The sequence below is a fragment of the Corvus cornix genome, chromosome 2, assembly GCF_000738735.6.
Source record: "Corvus cornix cornix isolate S_Up_H32 chromosome 2, ASM73873v5, whole genome shotgun sequence".
Lineage (NCBI taxonomy): Eukaryota > Metazoa > Chordata > Aves > Passeriformes > Corvidae > Corvus > Corvus cornix.
In genome coordinates, this window is record NC_046333.1 from 43686144 (window position 1) to 43703882 (window position 17739).

General features: G+C 42.0%; 1 protein-coding gene across 2 annotated transcripts in view; it reads right to left on the minus strand.

Moving 5' to 3' along the window:
* PLCL2 (phospholipase C like 2) overlaps positions 1-17310 on the minus strand; it is a 101609-nt gene extending 84299 nt beyond the window's left edge. Inside the window, exons 1-2 of one of the 2 annotated variants that reach the window (XM_039549082.1) lie at positions 17244-17310; positions 15572-16112 (exon numbers count right to left, since the gene is read on the minus strand). In XM_039549082.1, coding sequence (XP_039405016.1) covers positions 15572-15883 — 312 coding nt within the window. In that variant the 5' untranslated portion in view covers positions 15884-16112; positions 17244-17310. Of the gene's footprint in view, positions 1-15571; positions 16113-16801; positions 17123-17243 lie in introns of those variants that run through there. The other variant, XM_039549081.1, reaches the window with a different exon arrangement.
* Positions 17311-17739: the final 429 nt, after the last annotated feature.

Here is a 17739-nt window from a genome sequence, read left to right on the forward strand (position 1 = left end):
AAAACATGGAGTGATACACAGTGAATATACACAGTGTTACAGAGTGAATACATCCCACAAAATCAAGAACATATAACAAAATAATGCCATAGTAGAGAAAAATATAATTACTCTGTTCTTTTTGTTGTTCTTAGCTACCAACACAGGTCAACTACCATGAACTCATGTAACACTCAGGCCAGACAGGAGACCTCCCAGTCTCACACACACATACACGAAAAAAAACCTGAAAAACATAAAACCCCAAAATCCCAAACAAACAAAAGGACAACATGGACAGAATTAAAAGTGAAGGACTTACATTATGCTACCTTAAAAGTCAGCTTTCTGCATCATTTGCTTATTTCCTCTATTTGGAAAACTGCCACATTTCTTTCCGAAGCATTTGTTAGGAAAGATTTTCTTAATGACACTTCTGTCCCTTACATTGTTTTCTGAGACCTTGTTTGTCTACAATATAGAAGTGAAAAACAAATGTCTCAGACCTGATAAGCTTTGCAATAACTGAAGGAAAACAGGTTATGACAGCTAAGTGTAACAAGTATCTTCAGTGAAGAATCCCAAAATAACTTGGGCAAGGAACTTAAGAAAAGGTGCCCATAAACTCTGAAATTTTTCAAGTTACAGCCTAAAATATGGGGTTTGGTTTTTTGTGGGGGGAGGGGATGGTTCTAAAGTTTTACATGGAGGCAAAACAGGGCTACAAAATTCTAACAGGTGTCACCTTCTCCCAATCATTTATTGTGAATACTGAAAGAAAATGTATAATGTGAAATAAGTATATTTTTCAGTAACAGTCTGGTTCAAAGTCTCCTAGAGTTTTAGTACATTTCTTACTGTGCTTTATAGTAACAAATTACATTAAAACAAAGATTTCCTGAAGGCAAGAAGAAATGGCTTTTCATTGCTTATTTACAACAAGTAATGAGTTTGACAAGCTACAAAAACAAGAGAGATGGAAATGAAGTTTCAAGCAGCGCAATTTCTGCCTCACAGAACTGCAGCGAATGTAAGACACAGAAAGACCACAGACATAGTGAAGAGAGTTCTCCTGTATCATCTAAACACAGCTGGATAAGAGTGTTTCTTAGCAGTAGTATAATGCAAGACAGAAGTTCAATTTTTTATTTTCTCTAAAGTGTTGCCTCTCTCCCTTTCCTCAACATGGCAGGTGCAAGAATGTTTTGTTTTCCCACTGGAAGAAGCCTACTCCCTGACACAACCATGAGTTGTATTTAAAACAGGGTAGTAACAATACAAAAATATTAGGCACAAATTTTATTCTGTCTATATTAAAAAAGAAATCTTATAAACTAAGAACCATCATTAAAAGAACCATATTTCCAGAAAGAGGGTTAAGAAATGTCACATTCATTTCATACACTGTAGGATTGCGAGATGATTTGACAAGTCACAGAGGGATTTTGCTGCTGCTCAACAACTATCTTTCATAATAAGATCTCCCAAGACACTTTCCAGCAAGAAATTAACTGGTACTCCACAAAGGAAAAAAAAAAATAAAAACCCAAACCAAACCAACAAAAAAACCCACTGCAAAATACTAGTAAATGTAGCTTTCCACAATGCTGTATGGTGCTGAAATCTGTGAAAACTATGAGATACCAAAGTTGTAGGAAAAGGACTGCAAAATACTTTCCCTCATTCAATCACATTATTCTTTGCATAAAGCTCATCCTATGACCAAAAATCCTTTTTTTTTCACCAGTTTTCAAAAACTGTGCTACTACTTAGCAACAAGGAATATATTCCACACCTAACATACCTCTTTCTGGTTTTTATCAAATGGAATACTACATTTTCCAAGTAACTCCTTTAAACATTGTGACTGTGATTTATATCTCAGCTGTCTGTGAAATCATTGTATTTCCCTTCATTACCAGCCCTGCAACCTGCTTGCATTCTCAAGCCTCTGGTTTCAGGAGCCTTGGACTCAGATTTAAATTTCTGCCAAGTTGTTGGCCTGAAATAATACAGAACATTTTGTCATCCTTTCTAGTATAACAAATTGAGAGCTTTGAATTGAGGCCTTACTCTTTTTTCTGAAGTTTTGTCTGTCAACAACAGCATTTTAAGAATCTTTAACTGCATAATCCCCTGATCAGTGCAAGACCGATACAGTTCACATTGTCCAGCAAGGATTCCCAGGAGTTTGTTACCAAAGCCTCCTAAGCAAGTAAAAAGAGGAAGGTTCACACAACTAACTACATTGTTAACAATTACATAAGATTTTTAAATCAATGGACCAAGAGCTCAGTCTGTATTATATTTTTGAAAAATCCTGGAAAAAAGAAGTAAAGACAAAAAACCACCTGGCTTATGCTCAAAGCAGCCAACAGAAGTTTGCAGCAGAAGCCCATGACTTATTCCCATCAACCATTGTAAGCAGTGCAGATGAGACATTTAAAATAAGAAAAGGTTACAAGGTGTGCATTTCTAGACTACAGAAGTGTCTTGTAAATATTTTAAATAGTAAGGAAAAAAAAGTAGGGAGTAGCTTTCACCACAATGCCTTTTGACTCTTGCAAAATTCAGTGACATGGCAGTTGGAGTAAGGTTCTGAACCAAACAGAAAAAAACATAATACTGCTCTGCATTTGCCTTATATACTAAAAATTCTTATTTATATTTATTTTATACCAAAAAAATTTTAGACATTTAACAGCTATGCTGTATTTTAACAGAACACATCAGAAAAATCTTATTTCTCCATCACTTCAGCCAAAGATATCATTTGATAAAGCACACTGAGCAGAATTACATAAAGTCTATGCGATGGTGGATAATCAAGCAGTAGGTTAGAGCTCCAGGTGACAGGTTTTTCTCAGCAAAAGATGCATTTAGTTGCATGATGGTATCCCATCATGTAATTTTACTAAATTCACCAGAAAAAGTGAAAAAGAGCTGAAATGAATTCAGTAATTCAATAAATTCACTTCATAATACTTCCAATACACGAAGAAATGGTTTGCCAACTGTATTGTAAATCTAAACATTAGAATCTCATTTTTTTTAAATAAGATTAGTTTAAGATTCTTAGATATTTGGCAAGTGGTTAATCTTGTAAATCATTATTAGTGCCAAAACTTTAATCGCAAGGCACTCAAATTATTATAGTAAATTTTATATATCCACTAAGGACTGAGTTGAATTTGGGATTAGATGTAGAAGAAAGAAAAATATTTTCTGCAGCTGACCCCACTGAAAGTATACATTTGACCTGTTATTTCCAACTAATATAAAACATCATCTGCAATTATCAGGACAAAGAAATGGTGAATTTTCTCCCAGCATAGCAAGAACTCCTAAACTACTATTTTGGAGGTCAAGTTCAATACTTATGGACAAAAATATTAATTTCTACATGTAAAACAATTAAAATCCATGCCATGTTCTATTCTTGCTACTCCAACTGAGCGTATGCCACTTACACAAGAAAAATAACACATAATCAGACATTTTAGAACAAGCAGTAGAATTACCTGAAGCTTTGAGACTTAAGTGCATAAAGATAATTTTGCTGACAGTGATGCTCAGAAATTATGAGTCAGACACTGGATTCTTGTCACAAAATGGGCTCACAAAAGTATGAGGATTCAAAAATCCTCAGGAATTCAGGAGTAACCAAGGTATGTCTCAACACAGCAGTCCAACTGAGCAGGAATAGGCTAATAGGGATGACTTTTCTTCTCAGAAGTGAGAAAGTACTGAAGAAGGGAAAGAAAACAAACCAGTTTCCCTCCTCAAAGGAGAAAAGACAGACAAGCAATAAAGTGTTGGGATTTCCGTCCAAGATAATGCTGTTGTATCAATCTCGTGGGACACAGAAACTTCTGGTTATGTTTGTCCTTCATTACTTACTGTATTTAATAATCATTTTAATCCTCAGTTGAATAATTCTCTGCAGTGAAACTTCAGATGTTCTATTTTCAGGAAGCTATCTGATCTCATTGTTATACTTTGTGTGAGTTTTCTGAAGAATAAAAATGCCTTCTTGACTCTTCTGGACTCTGACACAGGCATTCTGAAGAGCCTCAAACATTATAAAAGCAAAAGAAATAAAAGATTGAATAAAATAATCCATTAACACAAGTGTTGGACAAGAACCTTAAAAGCCAACCACAGCTAGAAGCTCGATGTGCTAATCAGCAATGCTTTGTGTCACCAGCACCACGAAAACACTTCCTAAAAGACTTCTAACAGAACAATTGTCTCCTGCAAAGATGTTAATGGCAGCCACTTCCAACACAACTATCACCACTAGAATAAACATTCTTACATAGTCCTTTAAAGAGGTTTTAAATATTTAGCAAAAGGTTTTAACAGCACTCTCCCACTGCCAATTAGCAGCAGTGATACCATTTAAATATTTGATGATGACAACACTAAAAATAAATAAATTACAGTCCAATTTAGTATCACAATATTGCTAAACCTTCATTACGTTATAGTAGATTTACACATTTGACTGGCACACATTTGGAATACCATTTTAGTCCTGCACTGCAAAAAATTAATAAAATGGTAAGAAAAAAACATATTAAAGGGTGCCAGGATAAAAAAAAGAATGCACAGAAAAGCTTCAATAGGTGGAATGACAACAAATTGAGATGCTTTGGCCCAGGAAAAAAAATTACATAAAGCAAACGTGAGGAACAAAGCTCATTTGTGGAAAAGAGAAAGTGTTCTAACATAAGAACCAGGGGACACCAGGTAAACAAGTAAATAGCTGCCTGGTAAAACCATGCAAAGAAACAAAAAAAAAAAGAGAAAAAACCTGACTTCTTCACACAACACATAGTTAAGAAACTGCCATAGGATGTTACAGTGGTGAAAAGCTTCCAAAAGTCAAACTGGCTTTTGACAATTAATGGGGAGGAAAAACCACCCATAAGGATTAAATGCATCTTAGTTCCAGATCACTTAAGGCTGGAAGCAGATGTCAGGAAAGGAGGTTTCTTCTATTCTTCCTGTTGGAGGCAACATCATGAGCCAAATGGACTTTCAGCCATCCTTAAAATTCACAAGGGCTGGGAACTTTTGAAGGCTGGGGGAAACAGATGCATCTACCCCAAGCTGTGCAGTCAGCCTTCATCACAGACAGGTTCAAACCCCAAAGCCTGTAGGACTTAAACCCCCTGGGAAGGCTGAGAGCCTTGCACTGGAATGTGCACTCCCTTTTCATCACTCCTTTTCTGGGGATTCACAAGCAGACACAAAGAACTGCACAGAGCACACAGAGTTCTGCTCTGCTCCAGCACTTTGCTGGGAATAGAAGGTTCTCCACGAGCTGTTCCAGACAAAAAGCAGAGTGTGGCCAGTCTGTTACTGCTGAAGCAGGAAGGCCAAGCTGTATGAGGGATGCGGAGAGACCCAAGAAAGGGAGGGATGAGCAGGCTGGGTGACACAACAGGTGAGGTGACAGACACAAACTGGATCCAGGCCAAGCAGGCTAGTGAAAGACCAATGCTATCCATTCTTCCAAAGCATCCTTCTAAATCTACAAAACACCACAAGGTGATTCTCACAACTGGAGGCATTCAGTGGCTCCACACTACACCACCACTCTCAGAGCAGATTCCAGACCAGGCTGGCTGCTCACTGAAGAAGGACCAAGCATGAGGCAACATGGAACGCATTATTTAGGCTGAAAAGTGTTAACCTCAAATAACGTTTGTGAAACACATCACTGCAACTACTACAACCAGGAAGAACGAGAAATTAGAGGACATTTGGGTTTAACAAATGAAGTACATCCAATAGGCCATATAAAGTTCTTGGAAGGTTCTTCAAAAGCAAGAAAAACCTAATACTACACAGACTCAAACGGCTTACGTCTGATCTAGCTTTTTCCACTATGTGGTAGTAATGTGCCATGATGAAATACATTCTCATTTAACATAAATATTAGTCTTGAACTCTAGAATTTACATTGGCTTTTTGTAACAAACTGCTATCAACAGATCTCAAAAAAAAAAAATTATTTAGGGAGCATTCTCTGTAATCAACAAAATACATTTCAGTTGATTCAAGACTGATTTCCTGAAGTGATTTATTTCCAACTGTTACTGAGTTTTTCCTGCCTTACGTAGCAAAAATGGATGTATTTACATTGTAAACATGTCAATATTGCAACTGAATGTAAGTATTATTTCTGCAACTCAGAAACTAACATTTCCTACAGTACGTACATGAAAGAGATTCATTCTGCTTTAAATTTACTAAACAAAAAAGCATGGTAGAGTATACAAAGTCACTGTCTTGCCTTTTTTTGTGTTCCTGTGCTGTTCACAGGAGTTACTTAAAATCAATAAATAACTGCCTATCCTAAAACCCCCAACAACAGGAAGAAAATATTCTTAACAAAAGCTTCAACACAAGCTGAATTCCTGTCCTTTTAGTCCAAACTACACCTTGGTAATACAAAGCAATGAAATTATATCTTTTTAAATAAGCAGTCATTTACACTTTATTTTAAGGAATGCAGCTAGAACAAACAGTTGACAATGTCAAACACTTTCATCACAGGGAACTAGGTAATGAAATATATAAAGCATCCTGGATTTTCCATCATAAGAGGTACTTCACAAAACAAAACCCGTGCAGACCATTCTGCTGCTGCAGAATTTCACCATTCTTCCTCTCCTATCCTACACTAAAAAGGACAGTAAAGGATGGGGATATGTTCACAGATGCTAAAACATCAAAGCACACACAGAAATGTATAATGCTCTGCCTTTTTTTAGTGTAAGAAAAATAATAATGCTGGTAAGAAGAAAGGAAAAAAATATAAGGGGGGGGGAAGTTATAATCACAGAAACTCAACCATTAAAAAATCTTGAAAATTCTGTGGAAGTGCTTTTTATGAAAAAACCTGCAGGTCTTTTTCTTCTGAAGTATGGATTATCTCATAATTTAAAGGCAATACCAAATCATTTTAATCAATTTCAGCAAAGGCATTAGGACAGCCATTACACTAATATGCATAATATCAATTATCTGCTATATACTTGTATGGTACCCATTTCTTATACCAAAATAAAACGTCTGAATAAGTTTCTTTTGTTAAAGACTTTTATAGTTAACTTTGAAATCCAGCTTAATATCTTGCTATTTTTTATTGCTCATTTTATAAAACTGTCAGCTGCTATTCTGAAAAGGAGTTGGTTTGTTTGTTTAAAGATACTTCCTGTCCGCCTGCACTTATTTCCAGAACGTGAAAATTTGGTATCTGAAAAGATTCCTGAGCATGGTATACAATCTGAAGTACTCAGGGATATTTTATTACTTACTCCAAAAGGCCAAATGACATTAAAAGGAATCCCAAGAGAGGCAGAAACGAATCACTGCTATTTTACTCTCCCAAGGCTGTACCAGTTAACACTGTGAGCCTCAGTACTGCTGAATTCCAGTCTCTCCCTACAGTGCACTCTTCACTGCTTTGAATATTCATGTTTTGTGAGGTCAAGGTGTAGAAGGGAACAGGCGAGTGAACTCAGGGATGTTCCTCTTCAGGAACAATGGACAGATGAGTCTATACAGACAGCTCTGGAAAATAAGCGAGTTAAGTAGATTATTAAGAGATGTATTGCAGTCAAGAGGATGGGCAACAATCCTTTCAAAGGACTGCTTCATGCACAGCCTTCTACAACAGGGAGAAGTACAGTGATGGCACTGCCACATGTTTGAAAGGCATGCCAGATGTGAAGATCCACTGTAAACCAGTAACAATAGTCTCATAAACACAGCTGCAAAACAGGGAAAGAGGCCACTTGCTACTTACTCTCCATAAAGACAAACAAACCAGCCCCCTCCAAAGGGCCCATTTTATGCCAATGCTACAATCCAGTTATAATAATAATATCAATTTGTACTTACCAACTATTATTTTAACATATTTAGAAGGAACAACATTTTCTCAAAAATTGTATTTTTGAACTAGATTCTGCAACATCGTATCACTCAATTTACAGGTGGTGAAGAATACAAATAACCAATTTCTATTTTAACCATGGAATATATAATTTGATCTTGTACCAAAATCTATAACAATCTACTTAACAATCCCCCCCCCCCCAAAAAAATCATGTACCATGTATGATAAAATGAGAGCATAGTTAAAACAGGATGTTTACCTGAAGGTGGAAGAGCTGCATGTATGTTAGAAGGTACGTTAAAATCAGAAAGAACCTGACAAACCGAAGATATAATCTGAAATAATTAGAATGCAGTTAGTAGGACAAGTACAAGCTCTTTGCAGATGATTGCTTTTGCACATTACAAAGAGGAACAATCAGGCAGCAGCTTGCATAGAAGGATCACAAACAAAAGGTCATTAAAAGACAAAAAGCATCATACTGAAATTTATTAACAGTCGATCCTGTAGCAGAGCAGTGGAACAGAGTAGACTGACCTCTTGAGGTCTCTTCCAGCCCTATTTTTAAACATTCTTATATATATATATATACATTGCTGATTTTTATCACGATTTCATGATTTCCTCTTCTCCATGTATATTACACATAAATTACTATACACCTTTCCTCCCCCAAAATCGACCTGCTAGTCTGTTTCTCTTTAGACTTCTAAATTTTGAACACAATCCCACATTTGTGTGAAAAGATAAATAATTTAGAATCCATGCACTAATATCATAATATGTGCTCTAACTTAATTTGCCCTTAGAGATTGACAATTGGCAAATTTTATATAAGGGTCTTTCCCTAATAGAGTCAGTGCAAATAATACAAGGATGGATGGCAATATCATCCATGGACCAGCAAAGGCTGGGAAACTACACAATTAACTTGTCCTGTCAGTCTCTGTTTAAATTCTTTTAATCTTCCACAAATGCAATCAAATCATGGAAGTAGTGTACTATTTGTGAGCCATGGGCAGGACACCACTGCTCTAATTCCTAGTTTAAAAATAGGCTAAACTAGTCATGTCACTGATCAAGCCTGATAGTAGGCATAAGCAAAAATCTCATCAGGTATTCATAATGATTTTTAATTCCATTAATTAATTTTTCACCACTGAACAGACTGAACGTGTTTTGTGGATAGTCTAAGGTTTTGTGGGCACAGGCGGTGAAGGAGTTCCTATTATTCACACTAGCCAAGCTCTTTACTCAGTCAAGAGAAATAGACAGATAAGCTCTTCCAGAAGAGAAGTCAGAGAAGCTAAATTCATCCAAATTAAGCTCCCACTCCAAGTCAGCTTTTGAAAAAAATGCTTCTCTTTGTACACAAGCTAACTAAACCATGTAAAGGCAGTATCCTCATGTATACATTTCTACAAACAACTTTTTTTTTGTGTGTTACATATCTTCAAATAAAATTTCGATTACTGCAGTCTACAGAAACTACTAATGCAAATAAAAACACAGACCAAATGCAATGTACAACCTACCCACTCAGTGGCTGTGACATACAGTGTCACTGTTAACAAGTAGTAAACTGCCTGATACATAGGTCTAGCGTATATATATGATACTCTATGCAAATACCTAAAGTATACAGCTTTTGTATCACAGAAGATAGGATTTTTATGGTGCTAAAGTCTTCTTTTCAAAATATTGTATTTTTTAAAAATTAGGAAGCCAGTACACAATCAGTAGTAGAGGATGGGAAGGAATACAAATATGGATAGGTGCTGGTAACCTTCTATAATCTAGCTGAGAGTCCAAAAAATCACAGAGACAGCATCCTCTAAAAGAAAGCTCCAGGATTCATGGAGCTGCAGTTAGCTGTTCAGGTCTCTCATAATGACAAACCAAAGAGGTAAGACAGATCTGCATTAAAACAACAAGAGAAAACTAAGAAATAAACAAAAACAAATCCAGAAACAGCCTCTCAGAAAAACTTACACTTTGGCTGTCTAGTTGAATGGCTGTCCAAGGTTAGACGGGGAGCTCAACTATCACTGCCTTCTTCCCTAAATATATGCCTTTTTGTGCTGCCAGTTTTGGTGTCAATTAGGACATGGGCTCTGGGCAAAATATCTTTTACTGCTGGGACATCCACATCCTTCCTCCACAGATCTTCTGTATCCAGGAGAAATTCAGCTGATACTGTAGCATTTTGTTTCCAAGGGGAAGGGCATGAGTAAACCAAACATGTTAGTTTTCTCCTTCTTTCCTCTCCATGGCTGTTTTCTTTGAACTTAAAGAACCTTAGCATCTTCGAGCCAAAGACTGCTTAATCAAGTTTACTTGCACCATTACACAGGTTTCTTTGTAATATGAAAAATGACTGAAAATCAGGTAATTTCATATACTTTAAACTGAGTCCAGGAACCTAATTCCTTGATATTCTTTCAAATGGAAGCCAAATATGTATGACCTGTTCCTAGGCCTCCATGAAGACTTGCAAATATTGTGGCTAAGATAATTTAGAACTGCAGAGAACCTAAGTCCACTGAAAATGCTACTTTAGAGTTTACCATGAAAGCAAAAGAGTTTATATTAAAGCATTTAAAACAGAGCTGTAGAAAACACTGTTCAACATTCTCCATATTTCATATTTTGTACACCTGATACAAATGGGTATTACAGTATGAACTAGAGATCACAAAAGATTGAACAAGATAGCAACATATACTGGCATTCCAACAAGAAAAAATAAGATCTTGATGCATATGCTGTCTAAATCCCCCATCATAGAAAGACACAGATATGTTTAGTTTCAAAAGCAAAGCTCTGCTGAAAATTATACCCTAGAGGATCTACCTGCTAAATTTGGTCCCTCTCTTCGCACAGACTTTGAAACTTAGGAGTTGACAATGCTCAGCAAGTGCATGACTTTACAGAGCTTCTGTTTAGACCAGAAGAAAAAAGGAAGATACAAATTTGTTTAAGTTGTCAGCCAAGAAATTTATTGACACTGAGATCAGTATTGGTATATGCCAAAAAAACACCCTGGACTTTGCTTCCACACACATCTTGACAAAAAACACTCCTGCTCACAGAATGCTAAAGCCACCGTTCTCCATGTGTTTCTCACTGCTGCCTTCCTAAATAACTGCAGTTTCTCCTAAGTGTATCTCTTCTCATTTTATTACCACAACCTGTCTCCTAATAGAGACATATTTGTCCCCCTGGACCTCTTTCTGTCTAGGTCTATAGCTTTGGGAAACCATGAGGTTCTGTAACCATTTATTGGACGTCCCTGGAAGCAAGCAGCTCTGAGGAAACATACCCATACACCACAAGTCACTTGCTGCCTTAAAGATTCTCAAACGCCTACCCACCTCAAAGTCTCTTTCAGAAAGGCGTGGAGGAACCTCACACAAAAATAAAGTAAGCTCACTGCCAACTGTCAGAGCAGCTAAGAAAAGTTCACAGGATGCTTAAATCCACTTTGAACTGCAAGATGTAAATTCATTTCACAGAATATTATAGGAAATGTTGTAGGAAATTACATAATAGGAAACCACAGCTAGCTGCACCAAGGAAAATATTATGGAAAAACAAAACAATCACCCCAAAACCCACTACGTACAAACAAGTGGCACATAAATTAGTTCACAAATCAGGTATCCAAGAGCCTAAATCTCATGGATGCACAATGCATCATCACTATTACCTCTTGAAAAATCAGAATCTTATAAATACAGAGAATAAAAAATAGAAACTGAAAAAGTCTCTATAAACACATGTACGTAGTCTTTAGTCCTCAAATTTGGTACAACAAAGGCAAGCAATAAAAAAGGCTATTCCATAAAAATTGCTACAAATGAAGAGTACAATCTTTAATCCTTTCAGTCTAAACACAGCTGACATATGAGAGTGAAAGGCCAAGTAAACTACTATGTATAAAGCCTGTGTTACTTTTTCCAGTAATAGCAGCTGTACCACCTGCCATCATCCTAGGTGACACTTCAGACTCAAAGAGTACATCATGTTATACCAAACAAGAAAGAAAAAGTCAAAATTAGCAGGTGCACAAAGTAAATAAGACAGAAAAAAATATATGGAGCTACTGGAAAAAGGGAACAGAGACTGCAAGTAAGAAAGGAAAGGGAAAAAAGGCAGCAACTGCTCTTCTCAGAGTTATGAAAATAGACAGCCAATGGAAGCACAGACTGAAACCAAAATAAAATACAGATCTGTGCTCCTGATTCTCATGCACAAACCTGTGGTTCTAAAGGATTTCGTCTGAACTAGAACTATTAACTCAAATGTCAATTTTCTGTTTGTGACCCAAACACCTACACGGTAATTGGCAGGGACAACATTTAAGTATTAGATATTCCATAAAGGTGCATTTTACAGATCAACTAACAATGTCATGTTTTGCACAAACGTATGAAATCTACATCTGCATGGAACAGACCTGTTCCTTGAGGTTACTTTGTATCCTCTTTAAGAGTAGCTTTACCTACATAAGCTATTGAAACTCCAGGAACACTCTCCAAAAACATATTACATCTTACTTTTTCCACTCTTTACAGACATTTGCACTGCAAGAGCAGGCAAGAAGCATCTTAAGGTTTACTACCCCTGCCAGATGTTCCAAAAGGTTTTATAGTGAAAACCAGGCACCAACACACCCGGATTCAAACCACCTGAACTGCTGAACTAAGCAGGCAGAATAATATTCAGAATATATTTAGACAGGTGATTTTTCCCAAAAGTATTAAAACAGCCATATCTAAAATAAATATGGACCACATAACCTTAAATGCAGTGTTGTCACATTTTTCCACTCAAGATAATTATTCATAGGATAACACAAAGTTTTTGTAATCAGTTCTTGGCTGCTGCACAGATTACTGTTCACATCTGCAAAACAGTATTCAGCAGCAATAATAGCAGAAAGTTGAATAATTTTGTATTCCAAAGTGCTAACATTTCTGTAGAAACTAAGAACCTTGACTCGGCTATCCATGAAATGTAATTCAAAACCTATTTCCTTATCTCATGCTTCTTGATCTTAATATATCACAAATCCCTAGGTACTGTGACCTTGTCTGGTCCCCAGAGAGGCAGAAGGTTGCTGTATAATTAAATCATACACTACAAAGTAGTGGAACAGCATGGTACACACTGCAAACAACACTACTGTCTTTCCTGGGCTACCATAGAAGAAACAAAAAAGCTTTAAGAAATATCAGACCTGTAAAAAAAAAAACCACTGGCAAATCCAGCAAATATGAAGTTATTCCAATACCAAGCTCAGCTGCCCCTCGTCCATTGTTATAATTTCTTTAGCACACACACACACACACGTACACGCCCAGCACCACTGCTCAAACAGGAAGGGTGGGTACAGCCTGTCAAATGTGTTCCACTGCTCACTGCCCTTGCTCTCCCCTTGGTTTTTACAGCAAGGTCCAGGAGACAGTAACACAACTTTCAATACACTACTAGTCTTGATATTCTACACATTTTTCCATCATCCAACCAACAGAACAACAGAGATAATGGGCAAATCATGGGCTGATTGTGTGGAATTTATGTTCTAACTGTGGTGAATTGTGTGTGTTTTGTTTGGTGTTGTGATGGTGATGTATTTGATTTTGGCGTGGGGAATTCTTTTTCGTTGATGTGACTGAAATTTGTGAAGATTGTATGATGGATGTGGATTTTAATGATAAGGGGTGGAATGTCTCTTGGGTTAGCATGACAAGATTTTGGCAGCAAGAAGGCTACAGGGGTGGCTTCTGTGAGAAGGTGCCAGTAGCTTCACCGATGACCAACACAGCCAATGCCAGCCAGCTCCAACATGGCCAAGCCGACCCCACCAGTGACTGTGGCAGTACTCCTGGGATAACAGACTTAACAGGGTAGGAGAAAACTGACAGGAAGCAATTGCAGCCAGAGAGAGGGGAGCACAGTAGACAAGTGAAACAACACTGCAGACACCAAGGTCAGTGAAGGAGGGGAGAAGGTGCTCCAGGTGCCAGAGCTGAGATTTCCCTGCAGCCCACAGAGAAGACCATGGTGAGACAAGCTGTCCCCCAGCAGCCCATGGAGGACTCCACGGCAGAGGAGGTGGATGCCTGAAGAAGGCTGTGACACTGTGGGAAGCCCATGCTGAAGAAGGCTCCTGGCAGGACCCATGGACAAAGGGAAGCCTAGGCTGGAGCAGGTTTACAGGCAGGACTTGTGACCCCCATGTGGGAACCACACTAGAGCAGTTCAGGAAGAACTGCACCCTGTGGATAAGACTCAGGTTGGAGAAGTTCATGGAAGTTCATGGTCCCTCCCATAGGACAGGACCCCATGCTGGAACAGGGTAAAAGCATGAGCAGTCCTACCCGCAAGAGGAGGAAGGAACAGCAGAAACATGTGATGAACTGACCACAACCCCCATTCCACATCCCCCTGCACCACTGGAGAGGGGCGGAATGGAGGGAAGGTGTTTTTAAGATTTGGTTTTATTTCTTATTATCCTATATTTTTGATTCATTTCCACAAGTCAAGTATGTTTTGTCCATGACAGTAATTTCTGAGTGATCTGTCCCTGTCCTTATCTCGACCCATGAGCCTTTCAGCCTTTCGTTCTATCTTCTTTTCCCTGTCCAGCTGAGGAGGGGAGCAACAGAGTGTCTTTGGTTGGTGTCTGACATCCAGCCAAGGTCAGCCCACCACAGCTGATTTTGGAAGCATATAAATATCTAAGAAAACAACACATCAGTTTAATTTAGATCTAGCTAACCTTGATTAAACTCAGATCTTAAGTACTTGAAGTTGTGCTTCATTTCACAGCTAACACAGCTGTTATACCATTGGAATAATTTCTCTATGTTCTCTCAACCTTTTCCGTGGAGTTGGGAAAGCTAACCCAACACATATCTCAGAAACCACGGATTTAATAAGCTGTATTTGAAGAAATAAACAACTGTATTTGTAGAAATAACTGTATTTAAAAAAAAAAAAAAAATCCTATTCCTTTTTGCCCAAGCTACATTCTACCACTGATGCTCCCCTTACTTTTCAAGCTGAAATAGAGGCGTTCAGAATATGCAGCACCATGTATAAAGATGTTTCTATAGGTGAAGTACAACTCAGCCTACTGCTAAACAAGCTGTCATTTTTAACAAGAAGAATGTTCCCTATTATGCCTTCTCCCACCCCCAGCCCAATGACATCCCGAATCTCTCATCACCTGCTGTGTGCCTGTCACACACACAAGCCAATGGAGCCACAAAATTGCTCTGCACAGGTGCATCCCAAATAACAAGCATACTGTACAATTCATGTCTTTCCCTGCCAGGCTGGTGCCCATGTTGTCTTGTCACCAGCCAGCTAGTTTCTCTCGCCTTCCCTAACAGGAGTTAGAGCCTTCTGCTTTAATAAACCTCAAAACATGACGCCCAGCTACCCCCAAGTGTGGATGTATACAAAGCCATCCTCTCACTGTTGTCGACTTCTGACAAAGGAAAAATCAAGTCCCCTCACCACAGGGGGGAGGAAAAAAAGAGAAAGAAAAAAGCTGCCTGTCCTTTCATCTAGAGCCAAGGCTCTGTGAGCCCAATGTATCGCCCGCATCTCCCTCCCTCTGTCACAGAGAAAAAGACCCCGATGGGGAGGAGCAAGAGCTCTTACCTTAATTATGCTGCTCCTCCGGGGGATGCCGGGTTTGCCTTCTCGTTGTTGACTGGTGGAAAATCCTTTTTCTTTGCTGCTGCTCTCCGGGCTTGCAGGAGGAGCTGATCCCGGCTCCTCACCAGCTCCCGGCTGGGCACAGTCCCCGTTGGAGACCCGGCTGCCCGCACTGTCAAAGCGGGATCTCCCGCCGCCGCCTCCTCCTCCTCCTTCCCCATCTCCTGCCTTGAAGGCCACCTTCCCTTGGACCGGCCCCGGGGAGGAGGGCAGCCCCCCGCCGCCGGTGCCGCCACCGCTGCCAAACTCCGCCATCAGCCTCCCTGGCTACGGCAGAAGCACCACCGCTGCCCCCCTCCCCTCCTCCCGCGGCCGCTCGGCGGTGGCTCTCCTTCCGCTTTCTCTCTATTTACGATCGGGGGATTTTGAGCCAAAGTCTCTCCCCCCCGCGCATTTGGCAGCCGAGGCCGCGTAGCTCCAAGAGGGGAAGGGGGACAAACGAAACGTGTCGGTGGCGGCTCGGCGAGCACCAGTCCCGCAGCACCTGGAGAGGGAAAAGGAGACGAAACGTAACAACCCGTCCTCACTCGGGGCGGGGGAGCGTCGCACCGCGGCGCGCTGCCCTGCGCGCACACACGGACACGCGTGGGAGGAGAGGGGCTGCCCGGGGTCCCCGCCGGGCACACGCGCGACCCGCCGAGGGCACCGAGCGGGCAGAGCGCAGCCCCGCCGCGGGGACAGGGACCGGCCCGCCCCGGCCGCCAAGGGGCGAGGGAGGCGGCAGGGGACCGGAGGAACTGCGCTTTTGGGGCTGCTCAGCCGGGAAAACGAGAGGCGTTGATGGCGGTATTTTCTCACCCTGACACAGCGACACCCACAATCGCTGAAGCAACGAAGCGGGAGCGAAAAGAGAACTTGCAGAACAACACGCCCCAAAGCCTTCGGCCCCGGCCCGGGGGAAAGCCCGTCCCACGCGCGGCGGGGACGATCCGCCGCAGCCCCTCTCCGGCCACGAGCGGCGGCGAGAAGCGGCGGAACACGAGCAGGGTCACCGCCGCCGCCCCGCGGGGCAGCCCCCGGGCACCCTCGGCAACTTTTCTCCCTTCCCGCTGCCTGCTGACATGCAGCCGCCCCAGAGCGGAGACAGCCCGGCCAGGGCAGCGCACCCCCGGCCCCCCGCGGCCCCTCCGCCCGCAGCCGACCCCTCCCGCACGCTGCGGCCCCGCTGCCCACCTCGGCGGCGAGGGAAGCCCCCGGCTGCCGCTGCTGCAGTAGCCGCTTTTCCCCCTCTCCCCTCCTCCCCGCTATGGTCGCCGCCTCTGCCCGGAGCCGGATACAGAGAGAAACTGATTCATGTGGCTGCTCCCTCGCTCTCTGGTGCTGCTGCTGCTGCTGCCGCCGCCGCCTTCCCCGGCCCAATGCTCGGCAGCAGCCCCGTGGGGGGAAACGCCGGCAGCGCCGAGGGGAGAGGCAGCCCCGGCCGCCCCCGCGAGGAAACTCTCCGGGGAAGGCTGAGCGAGCGCTCCGGGCTCGCCCCCCCTGCCGCCGCCGCCAGTCACAGGGCCGGCCCCGCGCGGATTGGCGGCCCCGCCGCCAGCACCCCCCTCCGGCAGCTCGGGGGCGCTCCGCCGGAGGGCAGGACCCGCGCCCGCCCCTTCCCGCGCCCCGCGCTCACCGGAGGATTCCTCCGCACGCTCCCGCCCCGTGCCTGCCGGCCGGGCTCCGCGCTGACACAAAAGAGCCCGCTCCCCGGCCCCCCGCGCCCGGCCGCATCCTCCGCTCCCCGCTCCCCTCCGCCCCGGACGGCGGCTCCTCCCGCCCCTCCCGTCGGGGGCCCGGGCTCTTCACCCGCCCTGCTCACCCGAGGGGCTGCAGCCGCCCCGGCGCGCAGGAAGGGCGGGGGGCGGCGGCGCAGCGACCATTCCTGCGTCCTACCGGGCGCTGACAGCCCAGTGAGAGCCCAATTGGTCCAGTCAGAGCCATTAATTAATAAACGAACGAATGTGATGGAGTGCTGGAATATTAAAAGCTTAACGGAAACTGCAACTTGATGGGTACCTGCAGGCGTGTCCACGACACAGCATGCTCGGTCGGAGTGCCCTCACGTACTCCATACACACTCGTTTAGGTTTGCTATGAGACAAACAGGAGGGACTTGGTGTAAGAGCAGT